This window comes from Pieris brassicae, chromosome 14 (assembly GCF_905147105.1).
Source record: "Pieris brassicae chromosome 14, ilPieBrab1.1, whole genome shotgun sequence".
Taxonomy (NCBI): Eukaryota; Metazoa; Arthropoda; class Insecta; order Lepidoptera; family Pieridae; genus Pieris; species Pieris brassicae.
The window spans coordinates 1,409,613-1,435,254 of NC_059678.1; the positions used below are offsets into that span (position 1 = coordinate 1,409,613).

Here is a 25,642-nt window from a genome sequence, read left to right on the forward strand (position 1 = left end):
AATAAATGTTTAAAAAGAATCTGAGGGTATTCTAAAATAAATTTCTTTACAGTTTCAACGTACCCACCTGTACATTTATTGCGGTCTTCTTTTTGCCTTTTCATTAATCTCAAAGGTTTTTGGGATTCATGTTTGAATGTTGGAATGTACACGTGACATTAGTTGCCATTTGACATGCTACAACGTTTTGACATTTGTTTTTTTTTTAATAAATTGACTCGGACATCATTTAACATTAATACTAATAAGTCATGTAAATCTAAACCAATTTACTAAAAAGAATATGTAATATATAACTGATAAATAATACTAATCACAGTCTCTATTACGGGGAAGACATTCTGTTCTTGTATTCTATTTTCCCCTTAGCGCTTTCTCTTTTTAAATTTTCTCACTGGGCCCATCTATTTGATGATGATGATGAAGTAAGCTTTATCTTAATATCCGTGTTTGCGCAGATTTTATAAATAAATACAGGCTAATTCTGTTACACCGTTATTTGGTCGTAAACACCGATAGTCGTAACAGCTGATGTAGTTTTATTAAGTACCTAATACATAGAGTTCCGCCCGGACCTTTGATTGTGGTCAATATAACCGGTATGTTCTAAACGAAGGCGTTGTAAACAGTTTTCACTTTAGATACATATATGTTTTGTGTAAGAAAATTTCGTTATAACAAAGCATAGCAGCGCTACAGATCTTTATGATAGTATAGAGAATACTGAAAATTTACAATACCAAATTAAACTAAAATTAAAATGAACCACTGTTCAGTGTTCTGTAATCTGTGGTACAGTGGAGGCATATCGATCGGTTGTCGGGTCAGTGTGGCGCCCGTCGCTATTGACGGATGTGATATATACAAATCTGTGGCTGGGACAAAGAAAGCTGTATAATTTGGATTCTCCGTTTGCTGTCTTTTAGAATATAATATAGACATAACATTTATTACTAACAAAACACACACAGAAACACATAAAATAACAATAATCAAAAATAAGAGATAACAATTTTTTTTTTTAAAGAAAAAGGTTTAAATGCGTGTGTGCTATGGTTGTAATTGGCCCTGACTCAGCATTATGCTGAGGAGCAGAGTTGTTCCACAGTGCTGGTCATTCTGCCAGAGGCCACAGCAGCTAGTTTGCGTTAGTTAGTTAATATCAGTATATATTTTCTCCTTCTGCGCGTATATGCAATCAGCTAAGCTATGAGCGAATCTGTGCTGTGGTGCTGTCATGTGGCTGCCCATTGGAAGCATCTACTCATCTACTGCCGGTCTTCTAGCTCTAGGATATGGTGACGTTTTAGTCGTTTCACTTACTGTTATATGGTGAGTTGGCGAGTTTCGTTCGAGTGACAGATTAACCGCTCTTTGTATTTAGCTGCCAATCTCCGGATTTCCTTTTTGATTTTTCTCATTTCAAGGTGTTCGTGAAGTTCGTCGTTTGGAATGTACCATGGTACTTTTGCAATTGCTTTTAAGATCTTGTCCTGTTGTTGCTGGAGTATATTATATTATACAGATTTTTTGTCAACCTTTATTTATAATTAACAATACATCTTATAATTCGGGCGTGCGTGATGTTACGAGCTAGGGGATCAAACCTTTCACCATCGGTCGTCCGTTGTTGTGTGTGATCAGGCTCAAGTATTATCGAACCAATTCGACTCCAAGAAAAGAGCGTATCAATCAGACACCATGGACGGATCAGCACTTAACATTAGGTGAATCTCCAGTTTGCCCCCCCTGTGCTGTATAAAAAGACAAAGTCGTTACTAATGGATTATATTTTTTATATTTAAAAAAAAATCAATTTACAAATATAGCAGTATTTAAAAAATGCTTCAATATAGTGCGTTATTAAGAATGGTTGTTTCAATACCCAAAAACGAGTTTGAATACTTACTTGTATTTAAATCGCAGTCAATCTTCATCTCCGGATTAGAACAGATTCGAGGGGGGTTCAACGGCCGACCAATGATCTAATCTGTCAATTACCATTGTCTGCCTCTATCGTCTATGGATTCATAAGGAAACATCCACCCACACCTAGATGAAATTTCAAGTTTGATAATTGCAGTTGTTCTTCGGTGTCGCCTGATACGGTGAGGGCAGTTGTTCGTTATATGAAGGAAACGCATTTTTTTGTTGTTCAAGTACAGACAACTGGCTGCTCTGTTTGTCTATGTTAGCACAAAATCTCAAAAAGTACCGATTATATTGTGATTCCATTTCCATAGATTATTTTCGCCAATATACTGTGATTCGTGAGGCAGGTAAATTTTTGTGTATTAAAACAACAAGGCCAGATGGCATGCGAGTGCGTTGCCGGCCTTATAAAAATGTCAGTGACAGAATCTTAAGTAATCTCCCGGTTTCAGAAAAATATTGATGTCTCGGACAAGACTTCAGAGAATGTGGTACGGATGGTCCATATGGACCCTCACGATGTCAGATGTGGCGCGTATGCGTTGCCCGACTTAAAAAAATTGGCGTACACTTTTCAGGAACATCCTGCGAACCTGAGTGGCAGAATCTCAACTAATCTCTGAGTTTCACATTGAATTTGAACTCTGATAAACACGTCTTTATATGATATATTATTTCGACTAGGTTGTTGTTGTTAACCCTGAGACATATTCATGCGCCTTCATTAATTATTGAAACTATATTACGAAAACCTCGACCGTAATCCGCTATAATCGAATAATGTATCGAATACAATCGCTCCACATTCGATCGAGCGGGAAATCGATTTTTCTCATGTCACTGGACGCGAGCGGTCAAGTGTGCTCTTTGTTGCTAGGTGAAAGAGCATAGGTATTAGGCTATCTATTTATTTACAAAAGCTCTCGTACATTGCCTTATAAAAGATAAAACACTAGAATGAATGCGGCAAGCACTTATAGACTTATAACAAACATGACGTGAAAAATAAAAGAAAAATTGTTTTTAAAGTGTGATCTAGTGGCCAAAACGCGTTCATTTAAGAGGGACAAATGCGATGGGGTACACGAAAATTATTTTTGTAATAAATAATGGAACTTATTCTTTAAAAATATCAATTAATTTTCTGACCTGGTTTCGTATGCAAATCTTTTTTCGAGATGGTACTGGAGTAAAGTAGACGCTGCATTAATCTTTTTCTCTTTGCTATGAAGCTGTGTATTTTGTACTCCTCTACAACTTAAATTATATAAAGCAAAAAACAATTAAACAAAAGTATTGTCTTTTGTCAACATGGCTTTTGCACATTAATAAAACAGTTTTGAAAGCACGCGAAACGTCGGAAAATTTAAAATTATGTAAATAATTATAAGTTTATAATTATAATACATAGCTTCAATCCGTTTAAAAAGTGTTTTCTTAATTATACCAAAGCTATAGCCAAAGATGGAATACATAATATATACAAAAATGTTCAAATATTTATGAAAGTTAGAAAAGAAAAAAATCTACAAAATTTAAGTGGTGGTAGGAAAGTGAGGGCATGGACCCGAGGGTGTGTCCATAATTCAGGGTTTTTAGCGTTCTGGATATTCCTAATATTCAATTTAAGGGTATTCCACATCTATTCCTAGTGTTCCATCCAGACTGCCCGTGGCTGTGATATAGGCCATGCGAGAGGAGACAGACATATTTGTATCTGACCTTCTGTTGTCGCAGCCAAAACCATAAACTTGGATTCGACACACAGAAGTCATGTTTAGCCCCAAGTCTCTGGATCTCACCCTGTCAAAAGGTCACAGACTAATAACCACGATTAGTTGTTCGGTGACCTTTGCCAAGCCTCAAGCAGATCACCATTATAACGAATCCCTTCGGCGGTGTAAAATCAATGGGAATTAGTGTCATATTACACTGGATGGGCGATGTAGGGCGCGGTTATAAGGCTTCCAAGGTATAATTACTTTTGACAAGTTAATGCTTATGGTTGGAATAGAAAACTGGGGACCCGTATAAAGGAAAATTTGTCAACTCGGGATTGCCTCAGCATACTACCAAGAGACCACATGACTTGTTGCTACGGCAACTATCTTTCATTAAATTGGGCAGGTGGTTCCTCATAATAGTGGTGGTGGTGGTCGGTAAGTCTTAAAGAAACTCATTTGTGAAACGACGGACGTCGAAGTGACACGGGTGGGATTTGGTATTCTGCCTCGACGTCCGATTATGAAACTCAGCTCCCCTCCTCTTCCAAATCTCCTCTGAGACCTGTCCATGGTAAATGCGGTAGAAGATTTAGAGTGATCCCACATCTCCGCAAATTTTTAGTAGTTTGTGATATTGTTTATATATACACTGTCGGATTTTTTCCGAAGGTGTAGACATGTAGCATTCTCTACTTCTGACATCCTCTATAAATATCCAGACCTATCGCTTTATATTGTCACTCATACTCTGTTTTTAAATTATGATTTTAGGTTAAACATTTTGGGAGGAGAGCGTACATTGTATAAGCGTAGTTATTTTTGAGCATCGCATTATGAATGTGTCGATAATGTGAGTCAGTGTGTTACTTCCGGGTGTGTTTGACCGCACACGTCGTAACGCGGTCTATAAATTTTTAATATGGCATTTCAAGACCCATGTCTGTCAACTTGATGACTCTCTCGTTGACTCCAACTACATAGTATTAGTTGTTACAGTCGTTTATTATTTTTTTTAAATTTTAGCACCTTCAGCGAATGTTGATAGAACTGCATCGAAATGGTAAAGGACGGCAACGCATTTGCGAGCCTCCTGCCTGTTTTCCCCTCTGTCATATTAAAACAATCCGTAGGCTGACATGAATATGGCAAAACAGAAAGTATCGAATGTTGCCAAAAGCCAGTTCTGGTCAATTCGTGCAGCGGACCTGAAAAATGATAGAGGCATTCGAGGTGTGTCGATGTGTTAGAGGAGAGTGTTGCGAATACTGCTGCAAAAAAACTTAAAGTAACCAAATAAAAATCACGACAAGACTGTTGACTATCATTTACAAACGAGTGCTTAGCTACTATGGGCATAGTGCCAGGAGATAACCAAGTAGTCTCGACATGTTGATAATGGTAGGGAGGAGTCATTGCAGGAGAAGTCAGGGTCGATCGCCTACCCGTTGTTCTGACGAAATAAAGACAATTATGGGTCTCAAAATCCCCAACTTACTGAGATGAGCTGGTGTTTGAGTGGTGTGAAGGCAGCAACTCGATTTATCACTTAGGGCTTTTCATGACAAGTTCTACCTTCAGTAAAGAAGTTCTTTGTGGAGAAATGTGTACCTAACCTAACCTTAAGGGAGGATTCTCGACCAGTCTAACCACTGACTGGCCCTAAGGCCCAGAAGTGGCATATATGCTCAGATAGGTAATAAGTCGATATCGTGCTTCTCGCAGTCGATCTCGCAGTGATTGTAGTTTTACGAAAAATCTTTATAAATCCGCTGATGCAATATTTGAGCAAAAACATATTACTTACGTTATAGTTCTTTCCTCTCGCTCTGCCGTAAACCTGCCTTTATCGAGCCATAAATCGAAGAGTTCAACGGCCGTTTGTGTAAGTTATAATAATGCACAGAAGATGTAACATCTATTAAAATGTGGTGAAGGATGGCCATTGGTAACCGATTTTTAATAAAAAGATGGGTTTCTGAATCTAGGTTGTCACATTTTACTTAACAGATGGAGTCTAGTGCCTACTACGTCAATTTAGAGAGATCTTTAGAGAGATTTATTTATTTAAAAAGGTTTTGCCAACACACAACTATAAGAACTGATTGTACACCCTTCAACAGGCAAACACAGCATCATGTATACTTAATAACTATTGCTAGGTAATTCGTATGGAAGTGAGTCTAATAAGCAAGAAATATAAATTATAAGTTATTGCAGAATTATGGAGAATGCTCTGATAAACTGTGGGAGAACTGAATGCTTGTGTGTTACACATCCTAGAATTCCTGGGGACAAGGCAATGTACATCCGCCAAGGCGAGCAAACAATGCAGAACATTTTTCAATGTTTTTTAAATGTAATGGAAGTTAAACAAAGGGGGCTCATCTGATGTGAAGCGATACCGCCGCCCATGGACACTCACAATGCCAGAAGGCTCGCTAGTGCGTTGGCGGCCTTTAAAGAATTGTTACGCTCTTTTCTTGAAGGACCCTAAGTCGAATTGGTTCGGAAATAATTTAGTGTGTTCTACATAGTTGTGAAGTGTGACAAAAACTGCCGTCAGAAACGCTCAGTTGTGGAACGACGGACGTCGAGGTGATACGGATGGTGTTTTGTATTCTGTCTTGACGTTCCATTCAAGACCAAGATATACAAGCCATTTTCGACCATCTACAACTTTGTTGTTAATATTTAGATGCCTATAGTTTTAAATGCTTTAGAAACAAAGAATAAACACCTCCACCGGCAATGCAATTATGTTAGTTTAACACTTTACAAAATCTACGTTTTTTTTGCTAACTAACGACGTCGTTAAGCACATGAGCGCTGTAACGCCGTTACACCCGTTAATACGTTACGCTTGAGACGGGAGACAGGTGTGAACCTGTGAAATTGATTTGAGATAATTGAATTGAATTGATGTGAGGCTGTGGTGTGTTGATAGTTATCATGGTTTTATATTTGCATTAAAATAGTTTTGTATTCTATCAACACATATATTATAAAGATTAGATTGTTTGTATTCCCTATACGATACCTCTGGTCCGAAATGAAGCCTATTCCCGTGAATATTACATTATCCCTGATGGACATAGGCTGTTAGATAGATTGTTTTCAAAAAGTCGGGCTGAAATCTGGCTGATAACTGCAATAATGTAACGTGGGAGAAGAAATAAAAATCCCTATGTCGCTCCGGAAACTATTGAGCATATACTACAGTATTGTCTTTTGTTAAAATAGCTTTTACACATTAAGAAAAACACTTTTTGAACGGTTGTGGTCACGGTGGCCACGCACACTGAAATGTACGACAAACGTCGGAAAAAAAAAATTTAAAATTTAGAATTATGTAAATAACTGTAAGTTTTAAAAATAATACATAGCTTTAATCCGTACCAAAAAGTGTTTTGCTTAATGTACTACAGTGTTATATAAGACATTTATATGGAATTATCACTGAATAAAGTCAAAACTCTAGTTAAACGTAAATTAATCAATAAAGCCTCGTATAAATTTGACGATTATTTAACGATACTAATCCTTTGTATCAAACAATTTGTAAAACTCAAAACTTGGCGATTAAAAAGTGTGGAGGAGAGTTTTTTTTGCCAGTTCTTCTTGCCCGCTCTGCGCCCTTGACTTGTGAACTGGTAGTAAATGTAGGGTTAAAATCAATTTAACACATTTTCTAATTACAAATCCGCTGTTTTGCTGGTATTTGAATACTACCACTATATCTATGGAATTTGTGACATGCCAAAGATATAGTAGTATGTATTATGTGGTAAATTAATAAATAGATAATGTGTACATAACAAAATCGCGATTCGAACGCACGGCCCTAAGGTTGAGAGACCCAGTCTTAAACCAAGTCTACTCCAAGCATTACTGACATAAGATTGAGATTTCACAATTTTCAAATAATTACCAAAATAGCCTGTAATTTGGATTACACAACAATGGCGGGAGTCATTACTTTCATTTCTGACCCGAATATGTTCATTGTGCAGCCCGTGGGAAAGTTTTGTATTCGTAAATATTGCGTGTGTTTAGGAGGTGTTTAAAGGGACCGTTTTGGTATCGGATTCGTTTGCCAGAGAGATATTTAGTGTAATTTGTAGGACGCTGCATCCATTACATCATCGGACGTTGAGGCACAGCGCAAAATTACATCCTTGCCATCGCGACGCCTGGCGTTCCACGTCACAGCGCTTTTTAAGGCACTCACTGCCGCGCACCACCTGTTTGTTAAACCAGCTAGTAGAGGTAGTGTCAAACCGATACGGCTTATGAGTTTTAAAGCAAAAAAGCACCATTGTCGGTAAGGTCGGCAACACTCCCGCTTGCCTCCGGCGTTGCAAGTATCAATGGGCAAGTCTGTCTGAAGGAAAGATGTTAGATTGATACCCTGTTTTAAATAGACAACAAAATAGAAAGCGCTAACTTAGTATATTTACGCAAATGGACGTTATAAGTGATATTCATCACACAAATAACTATGATGTTACGATCACAGTCTTTATTGAATATATAATGTGCTTAATTGGTAAATCTATCGTTTAAACTAAATTACAGACCATTTATAATAATATTTAATTACAGACGAGCGGATAAGCGGTTACAATGGCGGATACAGACACCGAGACGCTGCCAAACGGCAACGCCACACTTTCAGCAGAAGAAGAGGAGAGATTGAAGCAGAGGCCAGCTGATATTGACGCTGTAAGTATTTCAATAACAATATATAAGAATAGATTTCATAGTAAATTCATGAGTACTTCATAGTGATGTTTATTATAATCGCAGTATTCAGTACTAAGCTCTTATTTTTATAAGTAAATTCAAAGCTACATATATATTATAAAAGAAAACACTTCGACGATAAACAAAATGTACTAATCAAAACATAACTCAATAAGTACATTAATAGATAAAAGCTGAAATTACACAAACGACAACTAAATAATTGGAAATAAAGAAAAAACTATTTCTAATGCTAGATTAAGTCCGCTGAAAATATTTAATCACAGCCTCTTTGGTAAGGTAGATAATGTCAATATCGGCATAATTTGTGATCTTCATAGTTAGCTAAAATCTGAAACATTGGCTAAATACACAGAGCTGGAGGTTTTTTTGCGTATTGGTTTGAAAACTTCAGGCTTTCCCGTACAAACAGCGTAGCGCTGACTTTCAGCCATATTTTTCCGTCTAAAAGTGATAAAGGATATACCTTTATAATGTATTCATCATAAAATGCTATGTTATTAAAATTATAAGATGGTTTAGACGGAATGGACTCGATTTAAGATACTAATAAAACCTGTTCGAGTAGGAAAGTACCGCCTTCAACGAAAATGTATTCTAAACGAGCAGCTAAACCAATAAAACACTAATTAATGTAGCATAAATAATTTTAATTTATCTGTGGAGATTTATAGTTTCTTTCATGGCCTATCGCAAAAGAAATTTTAGTGCTAACGGTTTTTGTTAGGTATGTAATCAGGTTACGATCTACAGGTTAGGGAAGCTTAATATAAGCGGGCTCAAAAGATGGGATTTCGTCCCAATGATTAGCCTTTTGTCTTTGAATTCATTTGACAATTAACACATGTCGAGAAAGTACCTATTAAATGGAAGCTGTATTGTTGGAGCTTTCCGAAATCGGGGTCAAATTGACTGACTCGTTAAGAACAATAAAATATTAATTTTATCGTCTGGTTCTTACTTCTAAATATTGGTGTTACTTCAGGATGTTCGCGAAATGGAGCGCAGGAAGCGAGTGGAGGCCCTTATGTCTTCGAGGCTTTTCCGGGAAGAATTGGAACGAGTCTTGGACCAGCAGATGCATGAGGGGAACGACGCGCCATTGCTGCAACGCATCAGGGAGATGGTTGGGGGCAGGCTGCATACTGGGAGTTTGAGGGTGAGTCAATTTAGAAGAAAATATAACCAGTGACGCTACGCTTTAGGTCTGGGCCTCGGATTTCTGTAATCATTTGTTTTTCTAAGAGACAAGTAGGTGATCAGTTGACATTTCATTGGAATGCCGATATTTTCACGATGTTTACCTTCATCATACGAGCGAGGATCATATGCGTATATATACAAAGTCCATTGGTGCACAATCGTGATGTCGTAGGAGTCCCATTCTGAAGACACTACGCCAACACGGCTTTTCTTAATCTTCAAATATTATACATGTCAATGTAACTTGCGACAGTTGTCATAGTTGGAATACAGATGAATTTGTCGACATATACTGTATGTATGCAGGACACAATGATGAGGAAAACAATTTATAGAATAGTTAAAAAATTCAATTATAAATAGAGATTTTAAATGAGCTTCCTCAATTCCAGGGCCCGAGCTGTGTGCTTCCCATCAATGATATTCGTGGTATCGAAGGTGTGGGTTACGAGAAGGGCGAGAAGATACTGCGTTGCAAGCTGGCTGCCGTCTACCGCCTTGTTGATTTGTTTGGATGGACGCAGAGTGAGTGTCGTAAATGAAGCTAAAAAAAAAGTCTTCATTTGTTTACATTATTTGTAATGTAAATTTGCTAATATGTATTTAAAAAATGGTGGTTAAAACTTTAAAAGAATTGTAATATTTTCAAAATTTCAGCTGGTTTCACGGGCCAAATAACAGCTCGGCTGAATACGGCGGTAGAACAAGTACTGACCACGCCCCGCGGTCTGCTACCGCATGAGGTGACCGCATCATCTCTGGTCAAGGTGGATATGCAGGGGACTGTAGTCGACCAGGGGACTACCAATTTCCCTGTAAATGTTGAGGGTGAGTTACCATGGCATATATAGAAAAGGAAATTGAACTTTATTAACCGATTGAAATCGGTTGGTTTTAATACCTAAAATACGACTGAGTAGTCTCATGAGACTCTCTCTCTCTTTCTATCAATCGATAGAAAAATTAACCACCAGTAACAATTACGACACGTATTTTGGATTTGGGAACCGGGAGTCAATCAGTAAATTATACAAGAATTATATTAATTGTAATTCATACAAAAGCTATTACTAGCAGTACTAAAAATACATTATTTATTTTGTTAAGTAAATGTTAGATTAAACTTTTGAACATTTTACTAGTTTTTAAACTATTAGAATGGGATATAAATATTATTTCAGAGTTCGACTTATGTCAAAACACAATGCATTTTTAATTGAGTTTAAATAATATGATATTAGACAATATTGTTTGAGTAGCACAATTTTGTAACCTCAATTTAGTACACAAATTTGTCATGAACAAGATGTTATTTTATTAAAATCCAGTATAGTAATTTATTATGACAAAAGAAAACCAAGTAGACAAATAAAAAAAAATAGGAAGATGATATATAAGTAGAGCAGCTGGGCCTATGTGGGTGTAAAGCTAAACTCCGACAAGAGTATGTATACGGAAAAGCTGTAAAATAAAAGTTAACCGGCTTGCCGATGAATTATTGGTGTTTTATAGACTTAGGATATGTATTCTATTGAAGTGAGACTTCTTTATCGGCTTTGGAAAAAAATTAACCGTCACATTTTTCAGTTACGCGTCACATTGTTCCGTTACGCGCCACATTGTTCCGTTACGCGCCATCTTTTCGTTGTCCCTACCACGGTTGATTCGAAGAGATTCGAAGCCATTAATAACAAAAATATATAATAGTTATAATTCTATTACAATCATTGCAATTCTTTAATAATCTTAGTAGTAATATTGTAAGATGAAATAATTGTATTATTTGTATTCATGTCTCTGATAATAAAAGCCTTTTGTTAAACTTATTTAACCAATTTCTGTAAAGTTGCATCTAGAAGATCATTTTTCGTGCATCTAGAAGATCATTTTTTCGAAAAATAAGGTCATAAAGAAGTTTGACTTCTTACGTGTGTACACATTATCTTGTTATTTTTAATATAGTAACAATTATGGAAAGTTACATCAAAACAAATCCAGTAGTTTTGCATAATAAAAAGAAATGGTTGACTGGTTTTAAAGTAAATTTAATTTCAGGTTTCTCGCTCCATGCAAGCGTGCACGCAGCTCGTCCGGATATCCGCTGTGTGCTGCACTTGCGTTCACCGTCCGCTCTCGCTATATCTTCCACGAAGCGAGGTCTTCTCGCACTCTGCTCTGAGGCTGCCACTCTTGGCATCTTGGCTTACCATCGGGTGCCATTGGGTAAGATAATATAACACAAAATTAGCCAAAGATAATAATAATTTCATTAACCTATTTTCATTTCATATCAACGTGGGGCCCACTCCCCCACAGGGGGTGCGTTTGATTGTGAAGGTGGGGGATTTCTAATGGAGTGGGGGGGGGGGATTGGGAATTTTAGAAAGGCTAAGAAATACCTGCCGTGCCTAGTAGTGGTACTACGAAATATTTGAATTTTATAATTCCAGGTGTCCTTGATAACGAAGAGTGTGATAAACTTGTAAGAGCCCTTGGACCTCACTCCAAAGTGCTGATGCTCAGTTGTGGAGGTGCGTTATGCTGTGGAGCAACCTTGGAAGAGGCGTTTTATCAAGCAAAGAATTTGAATACAGCATGTGAGGTCCAATTGCGTCTGGCAACACTACCGCTGGATGAGTTGAATGTGTTTGACGAAGAGACAGCGAAGCAGGTGAGGAAGTTCAAAGCTCATCGTCATGCTTTCACTTCTTTTTCTTAATTGGTTAATATACTATTTAATTTATTCTGATCTATGAGCCAAGCATGTGGTCTAAATTTCGCTAGTGTATGTCCACAAATTTCTCTAAAACCAATCAGCTTTCTCGTTATTTGTGTATTTACATAGGTATCTTAGGGACCAGCCTACGTTTCACCAACATCGGTGTAGTTGTTGTGAGATAAGTAAGTTCTCAGCTGACAGATATTTAAAATGACATACATTTTTAAAATACCATTTGAGCTGCAAGTCCTCGTTGAGACCCGCATCCAGTACACATTTCTCGATGGGAATAATTTAATATAAAAAAGTATTTATATGAATAATTCAGATATTTCTTTAAAATGGGCACCTCGCTTGATGTTATGTAATATAAACCCATGGCCAGCCAATGCCAGAGGTCAAGTGCGTTGCCGCCCTTTCCAATATTTTTATAAATAATTTATCTATACAAAAACTAATTACAGATCTACGATTCCACCCACAAACCACCAGCTGATGAGAAGAAATGGCGTGTTGGTGGAGAAGAATTTGAGGCTTTGATGCGAATGCTGGACAATGCTGGCTTCCGTACAGGATACATCTATAGACATCCACTTGTTAAGGTAATTAACTTTTGTAGAAAAAAGTTTGCTCATTCAATTTGTTATTGAATATAATTATTGTATTTAGCTCTCAAAGTCAAAGTCCAAAATCATTTATCACTTCAAAAAAGAAGAAATAAACATTCAATGCTTCTAATATTACATATATTGCCAGTTCTCAAATCAAGAGCGTAGAACGGAAGAGAACTGGCAATAAACCTCAATGTATGTTTGATTTAAGTGAAAATGTAAACTTGTATTTGTTCAAGTCTTACGTCACGCAATTTTTGGAGATTATGGACCCCCCCCCCCATGTAACGCGCCGTAACGTTTCTGTATCCAATAGTAAGACGTTTCGTGACCACCCAGTGACTCTTTTTACTTAAAATTTTCTATTATGTGGTGGATATGTAAACCTTGAACGCTTCATATATATGAGGGTAACATACCTCAAACCCTGGATTAATAAGTGAATTTAAATTGCCGCCCTTGAATTGGCTTTTCCAGCATTTCTTATCTTCCCATAAATTTTTTTCATTTTCATCCCTTTTTATATGTACCGTCTGTCTCGTTTCTCCTTTCTCTTATTAAATGGGCAATCTTCCTTTTAAGTTATTGTATTCATACTTTTTTATGAAATTTTATTTTTCTTAATGAGTCGTTATTTTTTGTAGAACGACGTCCCCAAACCGAAGAACGACGTAGAAGTACCACCGGCTGTCTCATCTCTGGGATATCTTCTAGAAGAGGAGGAGTTGTACAAGCAAGGGTAATTAATGATATTTCCAAGTATTTTTATTATAATTCATGCTGTTAGAGAAAATGTTATAGCATCAAATCGAATTTGTACCCACTGCAATGGTTCGAATTCTAACTGTGGTTTAAAAAAAAACAAAGGCCTCCAAAGTAAAATATTACGTAGACAGTCACACATACGTACGCACACTTCCAGAACTGAGCGTTTCTTAAGGCAGTCTTTGCCGCCAACCACCACTGCCTACGTGTTTCCGAACGAATTCGATTAAGGGTGTTTCAAGAAAAGAGCGTAACAATTCTTGATAGGCCGGCAACGCACCTGCGAGCCTTCCAGTAATTGGAGTGACAATGGCCCATTGGCCTTCTATTACATAAAAAAACACACACGTACCAATTACAGCGCCGTTCATGAAATTTCTTCTCTCATCCATACATTTATGTATATATATGTTGCCTACCTTGAATAAATAACAAATAAACTTGAAAACTATGTTCAGTTTATCTCAGACGGATGATGTGAAAAGTTATTTAGATTTTTTAATGTCCTCTATGTATGGGTCATGTGACTTATATGTTACATTTGATTAGCAAAAATAGGTAGCTTTGTCCTCTAAAATGCCAAGAAAATAGTATTGTTCCAATATTAAACCCGGGTAATTTTGCCCGGGTGCCAAAATGTAATTATAATCGTAAATCTCTTTACATAATACAATTCTTAATAAACAATTGAAAGCACTAGGGTTGTCTAAGTTGATGAATTACTTGATTACCATGACTTGCTACCGACTTAAATTTTCATAATTTTGAACTCCTTATATTTATAAAATAATTTACACTTAATACAGAATGTATTCACTTCTAGAGAATATTGCAAAATATTTTTTCTTTTCTTTCTCTGTTTTCCTCTCTTTAATTTCTAAGTAAAGGTATTTGTACTACGGTGTGGTTTCGATGTTATTGGTCTTAGTGGGCTCTTGTAATTTTAATTATATTTAGACAAACTTAACCAAAAACATAAATGTATCGCACGAAAAGTAACATATTCTGGTGACATCTATAATATTATTTCCGTCACCGTGAAGCATTTTCATCATAAACTGTCGATCATTCCAGGATATGGAAGAAGGGCGGCAAGACAGGTGAACGCACCCGCTGGCTGAACTCGCCGAACGTGTACCAGAAGGTGGAAGTCCTAGAGACAGGAACCACTGATCCCAAGAAGATCACCAAGGTAGAATATTTGAGGGTTGAGGCCGAATAAAAGACACAATTTTTGAAATTACAGTAAAAAAAAATAGACTCGCTTTTTGAAACTTATAAAAATAGACAAAAGTAGTTCACTATTTCGATTTATAGATAACAACAATTCAAATATTTCTCGATTTAAATTCAGTCTGTCAAATTTTAGGGGTCGATTTTTCAAGTTCAACTCACATTTGTATGGGGACAATTTTATAAGAAAAGGTCCATTCGCGAATTTGGTGAAGTAAATGGATTTCACGTAAAAAAGCCTATTATCGTAAAAGCCTTTTACATTTCGACTAGGTGCATTATAAAAAAATAGGGTAGATTTCAAGAAATAGAAATTAGTTATAAATTTCGAGTAACAAAATTATTCATAATACGAAATTCACCACCAAGTTGTTCGAAATGTCAAATTGGTTGGATTTAAAAAAAATGAAATGAAAATTTATATCTTGCTATATTTTATTCGAATTATATGCAGTCGTTATAATCGCAACGGTCACCAAAGATTATAAACACAAAAAGAAACTCTTTTTGGATAGTAATATGAAAATACGCACAAATTGGCTTTGGTTAACAAATTTTAATGTGTTTTAAGTTTTCTTAAGGCTTAACTATCACGCAAATAAATAATATTTGATATAGCAACCCCGCAGACTGTTAAAAGAGGCTTTGGTCAACCGCGTCTATGTTAAATATAAATCATATAAAAAAATGTTTTTATTGTCTACATAAATCACGTAACTAGTACGTATGAAACGAACGCGTGTACGTGCGACACGAACATGTACGTACGATATTTAATATATTATTTTTAATATTACATATTGTAGTGGCATTTATGTATGCGTTATGTTGCACAGTTTTAACCTCATATTATGTTATTAAAAATTATATTTTTTTATAAAGATGTTGTTAAAACGTGGGATTTACCATATTTTGTGGGTTTTTATTTCAAAGAGCTTGATTGGTTATAACTTTTTCTACGAAAAAAACAAAGTCCAAGCTGTCTTTATAGATTTTTGTTAATGGCAATATCTTTTACTTTATGCCAGTCTAGTTAATTGTTTAATTTGTTGTCAATCAGAAAAGTATATTTACTGTGCAACATTCGCATTATTTATAGTAATTTGTATTTACTCGGTTGTATATTTAATTGAAATTATGATTGTTATTGATTGTAGCAACGAAACAGATAAATATATTAGTTTTAAGAATATTGGGGTCCCATTTAGTATATTGAATAGATATTTTATTTATTTTATATCTTTCATATATACGTGCTTTTTAGCTTTGCACTTAGCATAGCGTATACAGTTTTATCATATACGACCATTCGACCATTCCATACTTTACTACATGTTCACGCGAGATATACTACTGTAGTTTAGTTACTGGTAGGTATATCAATGTATCGTGTCAACTATTTCACTTATTTGTGCTGAGGGTAGTCTCAAAATATGTCGTACGTCTACAACGTACAGACTTATGTTCGTAGTCGTATGTACGAATTCATTCAACAGTTATTTTTGTAGTTGAAATGATGATTTTCTTTGGTTAAATCGTATCATTTGGTGTCTTCAACCACAACTGAGATGGTTTCTAAATAAATATGTTTACACCACGTGAGTAGATTCGCTCAAACTCGCCAGTTAAAGAGCATTTTAGAACCGGCCAACTTTTAAGTAGCTATCTTGAAGCCTAAATAAAAATAATACGATACGTTAATAATATAATACGTTTGGGGCCCCATTCCTAATCCTTCAGTTGGTGTGTTTGACACTATTGCATTCCTTATTGTATCACAAAATGGTCGTCGCACATTCTAATTGGATTTTTTAAATATACAATAATAAAAGCAAAGATTGTTATCAATATTGTTCGGTTATAACGTTGGTGTTATAAGTTTATGATATTGTGATCTACCCTCGTTTTGTTTATAGCCAAATGAGGGTACATTAAAACGAAACAATTTTTTTTTAAATGTGCGAAGATCATCCATTACTTTAAGCTCAAAAAATCTTTTCAAGTCATAGGTTTAAGCGTAAAATTATATATTTTAGTGTTTACGCCTTTGTGTGTTTTTTGTTTTCGTATAAAATCTCTTTGGTGAATTTTTTAAATACACATCTACTGGAATTAATCCAATCGGTTTGACAGCTGTCACTGTCAGAATTCTGCATGAATTGAGGGTATGGTCGGCAATTTCCTGCATGTAAGATCCGCTAAGCAGCCACCGAAGTTCTAAGACAATTCCATATAACCATTTTCATACGTTTTGCTACACTTTGAGCTGTTAATTTTTTGATTGAGTTGTATGTTCTTTGTCAGAGTCGCCCTATATCCTATTGTAAGCCTTAAACTAATGATAGGGCATTCAATTTCGAACATATCTCTTCAGAGATGCTGCATGCCTGATCGCTCACACATGGCTAAATATACTTTGGTGGGTTTGGTTGGAACTATGCTAGCCAAATGAATTTCGAATCTACAGAGGTCTTACTACGTATAATGACATGACTCTGAGGTGCTAAAAACTAACACAGACTCTCAGCTACACTCTCAAATACATACGCGCACACACACACACTCACGTATACTTTTTTTTTTAAATTATTAGATAGATGAATTACGTCACAACCATATTTCTCCCATGAATAATAGGAATATTACAAAGGTCGAGGCTGTCATTCAGAAACGTCAGTGTCACTTGTCAATTGTCTCTACGGATGATAGGAGGTTTTGAGTGATGGAGATTTTATGCGAAAATACGCTTAAAAGTGTGCTTTTAAGAATAAATATAAATCTAAACAAAATAACATCTATTTTTTCGCTCTCAAATGAAATGCTTTTGTGTCGTGTGACTAATTGAATAATGTTTTGCAGTGGGTCGACGCTAACAACGAAGAGGTACTGTGTTAAGTATTTTTAAACTATCATTCTTTGAGCAGACCGTTAAGTTTTTTATGTCATTTTTTTTATCGGGTATCGACTTACCGAGATCTATGTGTAAAAGTCTGAAATTTTATTAATTTTCGTATATTCAGATTAATGAAAAAAATGTTTTGATAATTGCGAAAGTATAAGAAACCATTCCTGAGGATACTTTGACCGAATTAAAGAGTTCAGAGTTACAGAATGTAATTCACTCTTCGGGCACTTTGAATTTTTCTATGAAATTTCGTAAGCGGTTTATTTATACCCGGTATTAATTATAATATAGAGATTCGTGTGAAGGAACAAAAACCCGTAGAATCGATACGCGAGAGCGTGTTTTTTTTTATTCATTAACAATCATTCACAATTTCATCAAATCATTGAAAAATTTCGTAATGTAGGTCTAAATTATACCCGTTTGCACTAAATTTATTCTTTATTAAGCTTAGAGTAATTTATTGGTTACCATAGTTACGTGTTTCTCGTAACGGTATAGATATCTTTAGCCCATTAAGGCAAATCATACACTGCCGTCTCTTTCTGTCTAATTGCGTTAACGCTGTGCTGGAAAGAGACGGCGGAGTAACAAGAGGTCCATAGCATGATCGTTAAGCCACGATTCGTGTATTACAATACGTCTTAATCAATTTGTATTGCAAGGACAGCCTTTGAGGTTATGCTCATGGGCGATTGTATTCAAAGTAGTGATACTCCAAAAATTCTTGCATATCACGGTTATGGCATGGGCCTGTTATAGTTGTAGGAAGTACTAACCCAATAATGTAATATGTAACATGTTCAGTGTAAACGGGTCAATATAAGTGCGACACATGGCATTTAATTTGGCAAGAGTCGCGTGCGCATCCATCTCACTACCAGTCGTTAATACGATTCGTAATTTGATATGTACGTCTATCTGGATGACATGCGGGTTTCCTAACAAGATTTCAATTGCAATGATCTTAAGAAAAACACTTTTTGAACGGATTGAAGCTATGTATTATTATTAAAAACTTATAATTATCACCGTGGCCGCGCACGCTGAAAAGCACGCGAAACGTCGGTTTTTTAAAAAAATTTAGAATTATGTAAATAATTATAAGTTTTTAATAGTAATACATAGCTTCAATTCAGTTCAAAAAGTGTTTTTTTATATATGTAAAAGCTATGTTAACAAAAGACTATGTGCAATAATCTTGCCAGGTTGGATGACACATGGCATAGGAAATTTGACAGTCCGCTCTCTTTCTCTTCTCTTGGTATCGGGACTTCTACGTTGCGACTTAACATAACATTAGCATTTCATTAATACCCCTGGTTTTTTGAATGAAATTTGTAAATTTTATTCTACATCGAGAATGTACAGTGTAGGAAAAGATTTGAATTGATTGAAATGTTGCCATCCTCTCCTTGCGTCCCTGCTCATACTCTTTTGTTTTCGATTCTTTTATTTTTTTTTTGCATGGGGATTGTTATACTGTACATGCTCGATGTCGACCAGGTTTTTCGCTTTCCTCTCCTCGCTTAAGGCAACATTTTGAATAATTTGAATCTTTTTCCTAAGTGGGTGCAAGATGGCTCTCCCGCGCATTCGAGCACGCCTGTCAAAATCGACACACTACAATTTGTGCCTAAAAACACCAATCCCAAGGAGTTTAAGCAGCTGCAGCAGCAGGTATGTGAAAATTTCTATTCGTTTGAAATGTGTGGAAAAGTTTTTTCTTTTTTCATATGATTTTTCAAAAATCGTTGTGTTTATATACAACCGACTCTCGTTATATCACGAGTGGGACCTGGCACTCAAAACTCAATAATATTATTAGTAAATAGTAAAGTATTTCGAAGAAAAACACGATCTTTTGTTAAACTATTTCAGTTTATCATTGTTCAAAGAATTAAAAAAAAAATTAACAATGTCTTCAAATTGTTTATTAATGTCATCCAGTGATTGTTTCAAAAAAATCATCACATCACGAGTCCAGTAATTTAACGGTTTGTTTGTGGTTAAGTATTTGACTTGTCTGTGATCGTTGTATACAATAATTATTAGCTATAAAAGAAATTTAAAAAAATCGACTAAAATTAAATTACGAAACGTTTCCTTTTAATTTATTGGAATATTTCATGTATTATATTGGTTTGCATGGCATTTGTCGCATGTTTTTAATATTTTTCTCACGTATAGATTAAAGAAAATCGACGCGCTGACAAGATCAGTGCGGGGCCCCAGTCGCATATTTTAGAAGGAGTGACGTGGGATGAAGCTGCGAAGCTGGTTGGTGAAGATGCTGCTAACACGCATACTGGAGATCACGTTGTAAGTGTCTATTTTGAGCTCTTTATAAGCGCGATATTTATAATGTCGTGAATTTTGGTTTATTTATTTACACTTTGTTATATCTATAGAAAAATAAATAAAATACATTTAAGGGAAACAACGAAGCCTTATACCTAACAAGCGATCTCTTCCAGGCAACCCTAGTAAGGTACAAACTAAAAAAAAAATGTGTGCGTGGACTAGTGTACACACGTAATTAGTGAAACTTCCTTATGGCCTAATTTTTCTAAAAATGATCTGCTATATGCAATTTTACAGAAATTGGTTAAAAATAGTTAAATTAGTTTAACAAAAGGCTTTTATTATCATAGACATGAATACAAATATTACAAATATTTCATCTTACAATATTACTACTAAGATTATTAAAGAATTGCAATGATTGTAATAGAATTATAACTATTATATATTTTTGTTATTAATGGCTTCGAATCTCTTCGAATCAACGAAAAGATGGCGCGTAACGGAACAATGTGACGCGTAACTCAAAAATGTGACGGTTAATTTTATTCCAACGCCGATAAAGAAGTTTCACTTCAAAGTATGATGGGTAAAAGAGTAAGAAATACAAGAATTACACACGATTGAGAAGGATAGGATATGGTTAAGAAATGTTTATCTAGAAGAGTTTTAGAAGATGTTAGGGATCTTATCGCATGGAGTCGGGCAGCCTATTCTGAAACTTAATGGTGGTGATCTTAAATGAATTGCCTCAGAAGGATGAGCTGGATAAGGAGGTTAGATTAAGTAATCTCCAAAAAAATCTTGAAATTGATTTCAAAGCAAATGTTACCCTCCAGATTGATTAGGCAGTGTTGGCCTTCATCGTGCGTCTATCATTGAGTTTGATTGACTCACATTTAACGTAAGTACGGCGAAGGAAAACATCGTGAGGACACATCCAGAAACAGAGATATAAACGTTATGAAATTGAGAAATAAACTTTATTAACTTGACCAATAAACTTTATTAAATTCAACCATAAACTTTATTAAATTGGCATATAAACTTTATTAAATTGGGATATAAACTTTATTAAATTGGGATATAAACTTTATTAAATTGAGAAATAAACTTTATTAAATTGAGCAATAAACTTTATTAAATTGAGCCATAAACTTTATTAAATTGGCATATAAACTTTATTAAATTGAGAAATAAACTTTATTAAATTGAGCAATAAACTTTATTAAATTGGCATATAAACTTTATTAAATTGAGAAATAAACTTTATTAAATTGGCATATAAACTTTATTAAATTGGGATATAAACTTTATTAAATTGGGATATAAACTTTATTAAATTGAGAAATAAACTTTATTAAATTGAGCAATAAACTTTATTAAATTGGCATATAAACTTTATTAAATTGGGATATAAACTTTATTAAATTGAGAAATAAACTTTATTAAATTGAGCAATAAACTTTATTAAATTGGCATATAAACTTTATTAAATTGAGAAATAAACTTTATTAAATTGGCATATAAACTTTATTAAATTGGCATATAAACTTTATTAAATTGAGCAATAAACTTTATTAAATTGGGATATAAACTTTATTAAATTGAGAAATAAACTTTATTAAATTGAGCAATAAACTTTATTAAATTGGCATATAAACTTTATTAAATTGAGCAATAAACTTTATTAAATTGGCATATAAACTTTATTAAATTGGCATATAAACTTTATTAAATTGGGATATAAACTTTATTAAATTGAGCAATAAACTTTATTTAATTGGCATATAAACTTTATTAAATTGGCATATAAACTTTATTAAATTGAGCAATAAACTTTATTTAATTGGCATATAAACTTTATTAAATTGGCATATAAACTTTATTAAATTGGGATATAAACTTTATTAAATTGAGCAATAAACTTTATTTAATTGGCATATAAACTTTATTAAATTGGCATATAAACTTTATTAAATTGGGATATAAACTTTATTAAATTGGCATATAAACTTTATTAAATTGGGATATAAACTTTATTAAATTGGCATATAAACTTTATTAAATTGAGCAATAAACTTTATTTAATTGGCATATAAACTTTATTAAATTGGCATATAAACTTTATTAAATTGGGATATAAACTTTATTAAATTGAGCAATAAACTTTATTTAATTGGCATATAAACTTTATTAAATTGGCATATAAACTTTATTAAATTGAGAAATAAAGATCACGAAATAGTTATCATGAAAATCTGGGACCTCAGTTTTTTTTTCAACAGATTGCCCATTAAGAAATCTTCTAAATAATGTATTAATTACCTTCAGGTGCTCATGGGCGCAGCATCGAAGGGTATAATTCAGCGGGGCTACCAACACAATGCCACTGTGTACAGCGCACCATACGCCCGTAATCCATTCGATCATGTAACCGACACCGAAATTGATGAGTACCGACGCATTGTTGAGCGCAAGCAGCGTAGCGAGTGTGAGTAATATCTTTTTATTAACATTATTTTTAGAAAATAATTTACTTAAAATAATATTTTGCTAAATTCATTAATGTTACTGTCACCATGTATCAGCATACCAAGAGACAGATTGATGCCAACTCAGACAGAATTAAGAAAAACACTTTTTGAACGGATTGAAGCTATGTATTATTATTAAAAACTTATAATTATTGACATAATTCTAATTTTTTCCGAAATATCGCGTGCTTTTCAGCGTGCGTGGTCACGGTGATTGAAGACGAAAGGTGTTAAATGTCAAAAGTATCACAGCTGCAGTGGAAGTTGTGTTATCTGTATTTATTGCCCCGAATGCTTCAATCCGTTCAAAACGGGTTTTTCTTAATGTGTAAACGCTATGTTAACAAAAGACAATACTATGTCCGACAAAATTTTTAGAAAATAAAAAACGGCTTAATATGGAAAGTTCCAATACTTTTATTGTTTTTCGAAGTAATCTCCGATCTTCTCTACACATCGTCGCATTCGTTGGAACAGCGAATACCTCGAATTTTATGTTTAGTTCTTGGGAATAAATGAAAATCGCAGGGCGCCAGGACTGTATGGCGGATGACTCATTATCTCGACACGTCCAGTCAGACAGTCCATGCGAGGTATTTCTGGTCGACGGTTAACGTATGGGGAATCCATCTGGTACAAAGCTTCCTGACGCCTAAATATTCGTGTAATATTTTTTGAATTTGACTCATACCAATGCCTAGGCTTGCCCGTATCTGCTGATAGGTCACTCTTTTGTCTTCCTCTATCTTGCGTCGCACAGCACTCATGTTATCTTCAGTAGTCGCTGTTAAAAGATGTCCCTCATGCGGATCATCATTGAGATTGCTACGTCCACGCTTAAACTCGTTAAACCAATTGTAAATAAATGCTAACCGCAGCCTAGCATAGCTTTGATGTTTAGTAAGTCGACAACGAAAGTCATATTAAATCATTGACCGAAAATTTTCTCGCGTTAGCTTCATTTTCACGTGTAACAAGAGTTTTAGATTTGCCGCCAATTCACAAAAACAAATGACAAATCGAAATTCAAAAAAAGTTTTCATTAGCAAAGTTTCTAACTGGCCAGTTCTAAAAAATTTCAGTGATACCCACGTATAAAATTTCGATGTTGAAGTATTTTAGGCTGGGTTATAATATAAAGTGCATTTGGCTTAAATCGCTTAAGTACTCCCTAAAAATCCCCTAGGCATCTTGATTCCCCTTAAATTTGATGAGAAACTCGCCAAGTTGACATCGCTCTCAACAGATAGCATTTTGTTTCACGTTCGCCCGTCCTACCCTCCGTTATAATAAAATAATTCAAAACTCTTAGAGGGTGACTAATATAGTTTCTGCAGACATTTAACACATGCTCGAACGGTAAAAATGTCTTGTCTATAAAAATATAAATGAAACATATAGGAACTGATGTCGTCTCCAAATGGTATCTTTAAAAATGTGGCGAAGGAAACAGATGCTAGGAAGTGATGGACTGGATTACTGGAACCATGGAAACCGATGCTGTGCTCAAACTCAAACTAACTTTATTTTATTTATATTTGATTCAAGCTTACATTTACTAACAGTTCGCATAACGGCGTAGCTGGCAAGAAACTTTCTGCCACTCTTTTTAATCGCTACGTTTTGAGTCATTCAAATTGTTTGAACTGGAATGATTCCCAAGGATTATGATCATATAGTGAAATTTATAAAAAGCTAATTTTAATCCGTGTGTTCTAAGAAGAGTTTGGGTAAGATCGAGAATTAGGTATGAATCCCTAATTTTAATATTACAGATGACACCGACTTATCCGAGTCGGAGGCGATAAGCGCCGCTCAGATCACTTCGCCGGCCAGTGCTCCCTCTGAGACTGAAGAAGAATCGCGAGATGGTAAGTCATTCGTTCACTCACTCATTCTATGATGCGTGTACGAACTTCTATTTAGTTCATAGATCTGCTCGAGTTTCAAGCGTCGTTTGAAAAACTAGTTGCAATCACATGAATTTTTAAGCTAGTTTTTTTTACGTTCCTTTTAATTAAAATCAGCCTGAAGCCAGCCAACTATTGTATAAGGACCGTAAAATTATCTTAATCATATTGTTTTGTTTCACATTATCTAACATAAATATATTTCCCGTTGTATTTAACTAGAAGTATCACAGTTTTACATTTTTTTTCTTCATTACTTACACAGCTAACTTTTACTATTATTATTATTTGTTTCTTCTGAGTATTAGATTCTTATTTGTTTTTTGCGATTGAGGCCCAAACTAGCTGCTGTGGTCTCTGGCTGAATGACTAGCGTTGTGCAACAACTCTGCTCATCAGCATAATCCTGAGCTAGGGCCAATTACAACCACAACACATACGCATTACACAATTAACATTTTTCTTTAAAAAAAATTGTTATTTTATGTGTTTCTGTGTGTGTTTTGTTAGTAATAAATGTTATGTCTATGTCTATATACGTACAATTTATAAACCTACAAAGTAATAATGATAAGAATTAAAAAGAAAATTAAAACAAATTTAAAAAGCCACCTTTAACTCTGACAGCTTTTCCTAGCTGTAATGCGATACTTATTCGTTGTAGTAAGTAATAATAGTGTATTGTAAATGTATATTAACTAATCAGAATTTCCAGAGGTTACTTAAATAGTGTTCAGTTCATCGGACATGATACCTCTTTTATGACAATTATTTATTTTTCGACCCACGTGATGCTGCGATGTTTTGCATACCTTTTCCTTGAAGTTCGTATTGTATTTTGAGGTCTTTAAATTCCATTTGTTAACAGACTATATGGTCAAGTGCTATTCTTTGGTTATCCAATCGCTCGCAGATCTAATATCCCAGAACTCCGACACAAATAAAGTTGTATTCTGGTCTCTCATACGCCTCGTCTGCTGCTTTTGGCCATGCCACCCTTTTTTGTCAACAAAATCTTGGTTTTTAAATCCGGAC

At 34.8% G+C, this 25,642-nt stretch overlaps 1 protein-coding gene across 5 annotated transcripts in view; it reads left to right on the forward strand.

Annotated features, from left to right (window-relative positions):
- The window catches only part of LOC123718128 (protein hu-li tai shao), a 67,463-nt gene that overhangs the window by 33,938 nt on the left and 7,883 nt on the right, over positions 1 to 25,642 (forward strand). For 3 of the 5 annotated variants that reach the window (XM_045674528.1, XM_045674530.1, XM_045674531.1), the window contains exons 3-16: positions 8,259 to 8,378; positions 9,406 to 9,579; positions 10,016 to 10,148; positions 10,281 to 10,451; positions 11,679 to 11,846; positions 12,074 to 12,294; positions 12,807 to 12,944; positions 13,598 to 13,692; positions 14,793 to 14,910; positions 17,811 to 17,834; positions 19,426 to 19,536; positions 20,047 to 20,178; positions 22,495 to 22,654; positions 24,473 to 24,568. In XM_045674528.1, the coding sequence (XP_045530484.1) occupies positions 8,280 to 8,378; positions 9,406 to 9,579; positions 10,016 to 10,148; positions 10,281 to 10,451; positions 11,679 to 11,846; positions 12,074 to 12,294; positions 12,807 to 12,944; positions 13,598 to 13,692; positions 14,793 to 14,910; positions 17,811 to 17,834; positions 19,426 to 19,536; positions 20,047 to 20,178; positions 22,495 to 22,654; positions 24,473 to 24,568 (1,840 nt within the window). In that variant the 5' untranslated portion in view covers positions 8,259 to 8,279. The remainder of the gene's footprint in view (positions 1 to 8,258; positions 8,379 to 9,405; positions 9,580 to 10,015; positions 10,149 to 10,280; positions 10,452 to 11,678; positions 11,847 to 12,073; positions 12,295 to 12,806; positions 12,945 to 13,597; positions 13,693 to 14,792; positions 14,911 to 17,810; positions 17,835 to 19,425; positions 19,537 to 20,046; positions 20,179 to 22,494; positions 22,655 to 24,472; positions 24,569 to 25,642) is intronic. The other 2 variants (XM_045674529.1, XM_045674532.1) reach the window with 1 other exon arrangement.